Genomic DNA, 10,331 nt, shown 5'->3' with positions numbered 1-10,331 from the left:
TTCACATTTGATATAACCGCTTGCGCTTAAGCAACAATAACTGAGGTCAATATTTATTCAGTAAAGATACTTCAAGACGTGGTTAAATGGTTTATTTCAAACACTTTCTTTTAACAAACCTGTATCATTTCACAACACAAGTACAGACACAAACATCAAACAGGAATGAAATCACTGAACTAACTAATGAAAACAAGAAAACATTTATCAGATGCTTTAATACAAAATGACTTAAATGAGATTAATCACCAAATAAAAAGTTAACTTCTGGTTAATCACTGCAATGTTACTATTAAACATTTTTTTGGGGGGGTTATGATACCCACTAAGCTATACGATTAACCCATCCTGAATTCTGAAATTACTTTGCTCAATTTACATCAAACTTATTTTATCTACGTGACACAAGCTCCAGAAGAGTTGAAGCAATCTTGTTGAGACTGGTGGAAGGCTCTGGAGGGGGAGAAGATGATGGTTGGAATGGGTCGTAGAGTTCATCATCGGGCGGATGGCCATCCTGATGTAACCTGTGTTGTCCTCTCCCAGGATACATCCTTGTTTCCCCAAGTAGAGGAGGTGGTTTGAAGTGACTTGGAGGATTACCAACTCTCTCTTAAAGCAAGAAAACAATAAGGAATCAATCAGAAAGTAATGAGGAGTGAAACCTTGAAGAGAACGTTGCAAACGTAGTTTTAGGTTTAAAAAGGTTTTTTTAATATTTTGATTCCAGTTCGTAGCACTGGGCATTTTGTATGTCTTTCTAATTTTATGTAACTATTTCAAATAGCTTGATAACTTGTGTGTGTCAATCAATAGATATACAAAAGCAGGACTTTGTAAAACTCAAAACCAATGCCCTACATTTTTCTCGTTAGGTTTTTTACCTTGAAAACCTCTATCATCTACAGTGCCTGTGCTTTCCATTCCACGCATTCTCTGGTTATTCCAATTTCCAGACCCCCTGAAATCATCATCATAATATCTTGCATCTTGATTACTTCTCAGCCCGTCAGCATGATGTTGGCCTTCTTGTGAAGCTCTTGAATATTCTTCATAATGTCCTGCCTTTACTCTTTGATCATTTTCAAAACCTCTTCTCTCTGGAAAATCCACGGTGTTCTCTTGCAACCTTGTTTTCTGAAATCCTCTGGGATCATTTGCATCATGCCTAGCTGCTTTACTGAGAGAATCACTGGGATAACGGTCAAATCGCCTCGGCTCTCTATAATCCCTGGAGTCATCTTCATAATGTCTGGTGTCTCTTGGATCCCCGGGGTCATCCTCATATTGTCTGACCTCGCGGAATGCTCCAGGGTCGTTGTCATATTGTCGGGGTTCTTGTAAATTTCTGGAACTGTCTTCATACTGTCTACCCTCTTGGAAACCTCTGTTTTCATAGTAGATACCATCCGAATCATCCCTTAGGTTATTATCGTATGCATCTCTGTGCTGGTCTCCTCTGTGATCACTGACAGATTGTGAAGTATGATCCTTGAGATGAGGAAAAAACAAATAATTGATAAGAATATTTTTTTATGAACGTATTATGCTTGTTTTGTACCATGTGCTTACCCCTAGTCTTGAAGCTTTAGCTGCTTGAAATTCCTTTAAAACTGAACATAGCTTCTCTTTAAGATATTTGGCTTCATCCATGTTTTCAATTTCAATGTCATTCTGTAAATGTGCAGAATATGTTAGAATAAAAACTGATCTATTGAGAAAAGTCTCCCTCAATCCATGTTTGTAATATATTCTACACTTACTAGTACATCCAGTACATTTTCAGGATTTGGATTGAAATGATGTGCGCTTCCGGAATCCATAAGAGGGTTATTAAACAACTGTAATAACAGAAGAAATCTGTTATTCTGATATCATAGTTTACAACAAAATGTACATTTTTCTTCAAATATAACACTGTGAACCTAAACATAATGGTAAATTAGACAGGTAGTTTTACCAGAGGTCGAATCGGTCCATCTCTCTGCTGGTTGTGTGATCTCTGTCCCGCTCTGTCTTCAGAATGTCTGTAAAGAGCATTATATTGGATTCTTACACCATTCGCAAATATAAACTTTTAAGTAAAGCCTTGAGAATGAAAAAAAATATATATATATATTAAGTATTATTTTTCAATTTTAAAACATTCCCAAATTACCAAAACCAACATTGATACAAATTGTCGAAAGGTTTTATGGAAATGTTAATACCTTACTGTCTGAATGACTTTAAGGAATGCCCATTGCACAATCATCCATTTTTTTTTCAACTATGATCAAAAATCAAACCTTATGTGTGCAACTGCTATTTCTTCCGCTGTTGCATCGGAGAACCGGCTCTTCCTTTTCTTCTTGGCTGGAATCATTTCATCTGAATATGATCTTGGATCATCTCCAGACTCAAATCTTTGAGGGTAACCGTGCATGGTTCTGTCAAATTCTTTGACAGCTCCCCTTCTCTCGTCTACACGAAAGCTTCTGCCGTGCTTTGACGTAGCATCCATGCCATAAGCTGAATACATCCTATCCTCCATTTGGCCCTCCTGATATTGAGAGTCTCCAGGATGCTGAACTGCACTGTGGATTCTGAGATCTTTGTCATTATGTCGGTTTCTTGGCACATCTCTGGATACGAGACTGTGTCCATCTCCACCAGAGAACGGTCTTCTGTCAAGATTTGTGTTCTCATAGCCTTGCTGAGAAAGAGGTCTTCTTCCACCATCCTGGTCTGCATAGGGCCTAGCATGTAGTTCTCTTTCAGAATAGTCATCACGCAAGAGGCCTTGATTCCCAGGCTCTTCGTATGGTCTTTGACGTCTGCTTTCTTCTGGGTAGGATTGATGCCGAACTGCATCACCTGGATTGGGTCCATCATACTTTTCCCTAGCATAATAGGGCCTTCCAGGTCTGTCTTCAATCACGTATGGCTGTCTATGAACATCTTCAACCAATGGTGGCTGCCTATGTGGGTCTCGTCCATGAGCACTGGACTGAGAAACATTTCCAGCTATGTATCCGGTGGTGATGAAAATTTAGACGTTACCAATTGTTTATTAGACAGTGTAGGGGTGTCACAATAAGATTTTCAGTGATGTAAATAGTTTAAAGATGACATTCTCACCTTGATGAACATTTCTGAATGTCTCTTGTTGTCTTCTGAGTGGCTGTCATAAAATTACAATTGATATTCATTCAAATTCCTATTGAGTCAAAATGTTGCAAAAATTGATTTGTTTCAAAACAATGAATCTATGACGATTACCATACCTCTGGTTTTCCCCATCCCTCCTGCTTTTCGACTACTGCCGCTTTGGCTCTTGCGACAAGACCAGGCTGCTTCTGTGCACTTGCTGTGTCGTGCCATGTGACTAAATCTGGCCTTTTCAGCTCCTGCCAAAAGGATTATCATGAGCTCCTCATGTCACTCTGAACAGAATGAATGCAACTCTGCTGTGGAGTGAAACCACCTTACCAGGTATTTTTGTCTGTGTTTGCGTCCAATGATATGGGCCACCATGCTGTACAGGTCCATCTCCACGACACACAATCTGCATTTGTACTTTAACACATTTTTGCCATCTTCGCTCACAAAATCAGGTATCTGTACCAGGGAGCTGAGACCTGACCAAACAAAGCAGATATATACTATTTACAAAAGTTCTAGGTTAATTTGTTTCGACAAATAGACAAAAAAGTTTTCAAAATTAAAGGGGATTAATGTCAGTTGACTAACGGTTTAACTTTTCTGCTTTTGTCAAGAAGTCACGTGAAGCTTTCTTACCGATGATGGGCTCATCAAGACTCAGGTATTCCAAATATTCTTTGATATCTGTCCATTGTGGTAGTTGAGGTTGTCTCGGAATAGCTCCTATAAGGACAACACAGGTTCTTAAAGCATGATCATTTCAGTGAATGCAAACCTGAGTTGTAAGTGAACATCCACCTGTTACATTTATATAAAATTAGATAAACTATAGGTGAAAAACACAAACTTTCTTTGTCTTAAAGGCTTGCATTTAATGGAGCAGAATCTTCAGAGTAGCACAAATGTCTCAAATCAGATTTACAGATCAAGTCTGATCTAAAAGATTCAGTCTCAAGGTTAAATGATTGACCACAGAGGATTGACTGCTGGAGAGACTGTTTATGAAAGGATTGTGGGTTGAATGGAAGGTGATTTTGGACAATAAGAGAACCAAAGCCTCTTATGTACACTGTTCTTTCATAGTCCGTTTAGTTCACTCCCAGCTTATCTGATAAATTGCCACATCAGCTTATCAGAATTTGGTAGTGCCTGACTTTCTTCAGCAGCAAACTCCAGCAACTGTAGACCTTTGAAGCTTCTGATGAATTCATTTCCATATGCCAACTACTTGTGGCTCCACTCTTCTTTCAAAACTTTGTATTTGAAAATCATTCAGGGTCAGAGGCCAGTAGAGAATATGGCAACAGTATCCTGTGAAATGCAAACAGTCCCGAAGTTCCAAAAACCATCAACAGGGCTTTTAATGCGCTGTTGAAATTCATACTTATGCTCCTGTGAATCATTCGTTCCACATGTTTCCCAAGCTTGCTTGTGGTGTTTTCTGTAAACTGCTTCAGTACAGTTGGTCTTCAAACAGTTTAATACATGAAATTGTGAACTAAAGGGAATGAACAATGAAGAAAATTCATAGTTCAGGTGCATCGCAAAGCTGAAAATATCAGCCAGGAGCAGAAAATTTGGTCCTCCAATCAATGTATTTCCGTGTATGCCAGAAAATGTTATTCCTGTTAATTGGCATGAGTACTTTGTGGTTCCACTCTATCCTCTGCTGAAACGTGGGTGACCAATGTTATTCCAACAGGATTATATCTTCAGGGTCACATCCATGACTCCTTTCAAAACTGTAGGGGGTTTGGCCATTACATTACTTATGCCGAGTTCAGACTTCACAATATTCTGTATGCTATGATAGTCACGGTGTCGGATTATTAAATTATGTCAAACTACACATTTTCGATCAATTGTTGCTTGTCATTTTTTACACCGAGTGATGTCATTGATGACGCGGAACTAGCTACTGGCCTCTGAAACAAAAGCGTAACCAATTTGTGTTCATTTTGTCACCCATTTTTTATTTGAGTCTTAGTTTAGTCTCACAACGAATATACTTTTTAGTTTTTATTTTATTTAGTCATCCATGTCCTGTTTTTGTTAAGTCATGTTTAGTCGATTTAATGTCTATGCATTTTGGTAACGTTTGTAAAAACAAACTTTGTCACATTTTCGTCGTGCTGTAGAACTTAAACTAGCTTCATATAAGAAGAATTACCACAGATCTTGGATAAATGCATAGGCTTAATCATAATCTCCATAAATTCTCCCGCAAATTACTAGCGTCTTCTTGATGCCCGCAAAATATTGACAATTCCCAGAAAACAACGCGACTGGCCGTGCGAACGGTCAGTTTTGGCAAGGTGGGAAGCTTTTATTCAGCAACCACAATCGCAAACAAACAATATAGTTGAGATCAAAGCGGCTCGAGCAGCTCATGAGAGAACATAAAACGGCTGGAGATCGCTAAACTCTTTTAGGAGATCCTCAACAGTGCTTCCACAGTGAGAGCATTTGGACATGGTTCCCAGATTGCACAAAATAAGTCACCCACTGGCAGAAAACGTATACTTTTTTATCTTTCATGCCTGTTTGGGGGATCTGAACTTGTGTCATCTGGCGACCACAAACATGAACGCTCGCATAAAGATCCGATATATATATATTTTTTCCAACAAAGACTAAAAGAGTTTTATTTTTATTTCTACATGTGGCAAGATCTATTTCAAGTCTTTAATGAGAACAACCAAAAATAACTTCATACTGCTTATGGAAGTATGTGAACCCTTGAGTTAATGACCTCAAAAAGCTGATTGGAGTCAGGTGTTAGCACACCTGGAGTCTCGTTTAGATAATAAGTTTGGAGGTGTGTACTACAGCTACTTTGGCTGATAAAAATCCCTCAAACTTTTGGAGTTTGCTCTGCACAAGAACACGCTTATGTGAGCCATGCCTTGCCAAAAATATCTTTCAGAGGATCTACGACCAAGAATTGTTGATTTACATAAAGCTGGCACGCATACAAAGTTATTTAAAAGACTTCCCCAGTCTACAGTCAGGCAAACAATCTACAAATGGAGACACTTTGGGCGCCCAGTCGAAATGACATCAACAGCACAACAAAGACTCATCAATGAGGTAAAGAAACAGCCCCGAATGACAGCCAATGATTTGAAGGCATCATTGGAACTTCCTAACATCTCTGTTCATGGGTCTAAAATAAGTAAAACACTGAACAAGCAGGGTATCCACAGCAGGACACCCTGAAGGAAGCCACTGCTTGCAAAAAAGAAAATTGCTGCATGCCTGAAGTTTGAAAAAGAGAACATTGACACTTCACAGCGGTATGGCAAAATGTTTTCTGGACTGATGAATCTAAGATTGAACTATTTGGGAAAAACACACAGAACTACATCTGCCGTAGGAAGGGCACGGCATATCATCATGAAAACATCATCCCAACTGCAAAGTATGGTGGAGGAAACATCATGATTTGGGCCTGCTTTGCTGCACCAGGGCCTGGCCAGCTTGGAATCATTGAGGGGAAGATGAATTCCCAAGTATATCAGACAAATCTTCAGGATAATGTGAGACTATCTGTACGCCAGCTGAAACTGTGTAGAAGGTGGGTGATGCAACAGGACAACGACCCAAAACACAGAGTGTCAGAGCCAAGTCAGAGCCCAAGGGCCAAGTCAGAGCCCAGACCTCAACCCAGTAGAGATGCTATGGATTGACTTGAAGAAGAGCATACACATGAGACTTCCATACAATATGACAGACCTAAAACAGTTCTGTCAGGAAGAATGGGCTAAAATTCCTCCTCAACAATGTGCAGGTCTGATCCACAGCTACAGGCAGCGCTTGGCTGAGGTTATTGCTGCCAAGGGGATCAACCAGTTATTAATTCTAAGGGTTCACTTACTTTTTCCTCTGCCATTTTGAATGTTGAATGAGTGTGTTCAATAAAGACATGAAAGATCAGATATTTTTTGTGTTATTATTTACCGACACATTATGTTTGTCAATAACCTTGACTTGGATGAAGATCAGAACACATTTTATGACAAATTGATTCAGAAAAGCATGAAATTCCAAAAGGTTCACATACTTTTTCTTGCCACTTTACATTTTAATCTCATCATTTATCGTCAACGATATTGCGTGATGATAGAATCTTTGTTGTCGTTTAATGGCCTTTTCATCTCAACGAATATTTTTCATCATTGTTTTCGTTAAAAAATGAACACTATAACTAATCAAGCTGTCTTGTCATCAGGATGAATGATTTTGTTGGCTTAATGCTAAATCCAGTACTCACCAGGTTGCCATCTTTACCAGCACGTAGTCCCTCGATGAAAGGCAGAAGTATTGTTGCCATAGCTCCACAAACCTTTTCTCCCTTGCATAATACCAACCAGCAGCGCAAATATCATGTCTTTTGTTTTGGAAGGACAGCTTCTGAGCTCTTATTGTTTAATGTTAAAGATGTGATGGAACCCGTCATAGAGCACCGAAAAAAATACTACATGCTTTAACAAGCATGTCTCTCTGTCAGAATGGCGTGAAGCACCACACCCTCCAAGATAAAACGATCATGCCCCGATGACAATTGTTGTTTGTGAATCACTGAAACCTTATGACAAACAGACTGTGCCAAAATCAGGCTGAAATTGTGTAGTCTGAACCTGGCATTAGGGGATATATGTAGGTCTGTGATTGTGACAGATGATGGAGTTCAATGTCCATACATTTTGATGGTAGAAGAATGTTCTCGCCTCTGGAAGTGCTATGGAACCTCTGAAAGGACAACTGATAGTTTGCATACTTACAAACTCCTTGAGATTTCTGCTGGTTTTGCTGATGCAATACTAAATTATGCTTCTTCATAGCACATTAATTATCAGTGCAATATCAAACAGCAAATTAAACATTTCTTTAGATTTTTACAAGATGGTAAATGATGGGATATTTTACTATTACATTACTATATAATACTACATTTCTAAAAAAGCAAACTCTTACAAGTAGATCAATTTTGAATTATTTTTGTTTTGTAGTCTAAATAAGAAGGCTAGGCCTTTAAAAAAATAACTTTGTTTAATTGTATTTACTACTTACCCTGTGCAACAAGGGCCTCCTCTCTCTTTGAACATATAAGGACATACAGTGGAGGAAAAACAGTCACAGGTGAGTATGCTGTTATGAGCACGGCATAGAAGATACTTTATATACTGAAACAAAGTAAACAAAGAGGTTAATCAAATATGTCCAAATAATGGACATCATAAAGAAAACAATGTGAGTGGAGAAAGGCTTCCAGACACATTTTCTGTGAAAATTTTGCGCACCGACTTAATGAAGTTGATTTTCACTTGTTTGTTAAACAAGTTTTATAAGAGATGAAGAGTAACGTGGCATGAAAGTAGGAGTCGACATCTCCCAACAGGGAGATGGGGATAAAGAAGCATTCAGAACAGTCCATGTGTTTATCCAATTTGAACGTATAACAGTTAAGTTATACCTTGTCCATTCCTTTCTTTCAGACCAATAAAAATAAAATGACACTGTAGCTTTAATAACTTTGATCATTTACAACTTTGATTAAAAAAATATTATCAAACACACACACACACACACACACATTTAGCCTAACAAAAAGTCTCACATGTTCCAGACTTTTTACTATCAGCATAACATATGGTGCCCAATGCCACAGGCAGGACAGGAACAGGGTACAACAACCAAATAACACCATATTTAGTGGAAGGGAAGTCGGGAAGTCAGAAACTCAGACAAAATCAAAATTGTCTGAAAACAAGCTGAATTACACAATTACGGCCAAGGTAATTGATACAGAACAACTCCTGAACATCTTAAATGATTTAAGATTCAAAGACAAGAACCTTGGAACCAGGTTCATCGTTGGGAAGACTACTTGAGTAGCCTAGGAATATTAAAAGAAACTTTGCTCCTTGGAAAATTGACTGGCAAGCATTACTCCCAAAATTGCATTGAGGCCAACCAATCAAATTGGAAGTGGAAAAAAGCTGTAATGTGAAGTTGCCCCCAGACTACAAAGACAAACAATGTCCAAAAATAGAAAGAGGAATTATAGCTCTTAGATCTTCTCAAAGATGCAGAAATTAATAAGAGAACAAGAAATTGTAGTACATTTTGTTCCAAGTATCTTCTGGTGAGAAGACTAGATGAATAAAACACCACTTTTAAGCATAACAATAAACCTGTGAAGAGGAGATTTCTTCCTTTGATACTACATCCAGAATTAAAGAATGAATAAATAAAGAGTGAATAGGTCTTCAATAGGGAAAGGTGAAGACAAGTACCATGTCTGAGAAGTTGAAATGTCACAGAACTCAAAAGCACCCCAAGGCAGCCATCAGTTCTGCAAGGTCGTACATTGTAAAACCGTCAAAATGTTATTTTTGACATCTACTCAAAATGCAGCAAAAAAAGTAAAAATAATTATTACAGTATTATGAATGGTCAAAGGATCGTCAGAATTTAAACATGTTTTGGGTTTGAGATACTTTGGCAATGAACATATCTCTATACACAATGTTGCATATTTGACACGTTACCTTTAAATGTTGTAATGTGGTCACGTGAACTTTGTACTGGCTCTCTCCCCTTATTCTTTTGTCACAGATCTAAAGGGGCAAAATTGAACACAATTCTTCATCCCCAATACGGTGCAATTAGATAATAGTACTTAGATTAAGTTACAATCAGCAAGCAAAGATACTTTTGTACACAAAAGTAAAATAGATGTTACCATGCAGTCGATGAAGGTGTTGGCCTGGTCATCGTCATAAACTGTCAATAAATCGGCCATCTGCTCAAAATTAGAATTAACACACAAAATGGATGGATGTGTGCAATATATTAACAAAATGAAATCGATGCAAAAAATATGGCTAGCGTAACAATTAGCATTTCGTTACATGCTAACATAACGCATGACAGAAACGTAACTTACTGTAAAGCGTTTTCCACAACAGTTGGCGAAAGGCAAAACAAATCTTTTAAAACGAAACACCTCTTACGCATGTAACAAAAAGTTTTTTCTTTTAAAAAATTAAAAGCTACAAAACAAAGCAAAAATATTTTCCTAAGCTACCACCGCACGTCTTTGACTTCTTCTGTGGTAAAATTCTTCTTCTACTTCTGTGGTTCTATAGGCGGGTTGAAAACCACCAGTAAAGGTGCATTCC

The 10,331-nt window shown here is 38.1% G+C and overlaps 1 protein-coding gene across 2 annotated transcripts; it reads right to left on the bottom strand.

Moving 5' to 3' along the window:
- Positions 1-77: 77 nt before the first annotated feature.
- Positions 78-10,264, bottom strand: si:ch211-13c6.2 (uncharacterized protein LOC100000125 homolog). Of its 2 annotated transcripts, XM_056741533.1 has the most exons (14): positions 10,097-10,264; positions 9,893-9,952; positions 9,699-9,767; positions 8,218-8,242; positions 3,781-3,867; positions 3,472-3,620; positions 3,267-3,389; positions 3,121-3,163; positions 2,289-3,006; positions 1,961-2,027; positions 1,764-1,841; positions 1,573-1,674; positions 885-1,491; positions 78-612 (listed from the first exon to the last, which is right to left on the bottom strand). In XM_056741533.1, the coding sequence occupies exons 2-14, from the start codon at positions 9,950-9,952 to the stop codon at positions 392-394; spliced, it is 2,349 nt and encodes a 782-aa protein (XP_056597511.1). In that variant the 5' UTR covers positions 10,097-10,264; the 3' UTR covers positions 78-391. The 2 variants fall into 2 exon arrangements, with proteins under 2 accessions (XP_056597511.1, XP_056597512.1); XM_056741534.1 differs by lacking the exon at positions 8,218-8,242 and having other exon boundaries at positions 10,097-10,107.
- Positions 10,265-10,331: the final 67 nt, after the last annotated feature.

This window comes from Triplophysa dalaica, chromosome 25 (assembly GCF_015846415.1).
Source record: "Triplophysa dalaica isolate WHDGS20190420 chromosome 25, ASM1584641v1, whole genome shotgun sequence".
Taxonomy (NCBI): domain Eukaryota; kingdom Metazoa; phylum Chordata; class Actinopteri; order Cypriniformes; family Nemacheilidae; genus Triplophysa; species Triplophysa dalaica.
Note: the sequence above shows the minus strand (reverse complement) of the source record. Positions and strands in the feature narration are given on the sequence as shown.

Coding starts and splice junctions, on each gene's coding strand:
- si:ch211-13c6.2 (XM_056741533.1), bottom strand. CDS start 9,952: ATGGCCGATTTATTGACAGTTTATGACGATGACCAGGCCAACACCTTC. Junction 9,768..9,892: donor ACACCTTCATCGACTGCATG/GTAACATCTATT, acceptor TTGCCCCTTTAG/ATCTGTGACAAAAGAATAAG. Junction 3,868..8,217: donor GGAGGCCCTTGTTGCACAGG/GTAAGTAGTAAA, acceptor TTGTCCTTATAG/GAGCTATTCCGAGACAACCT.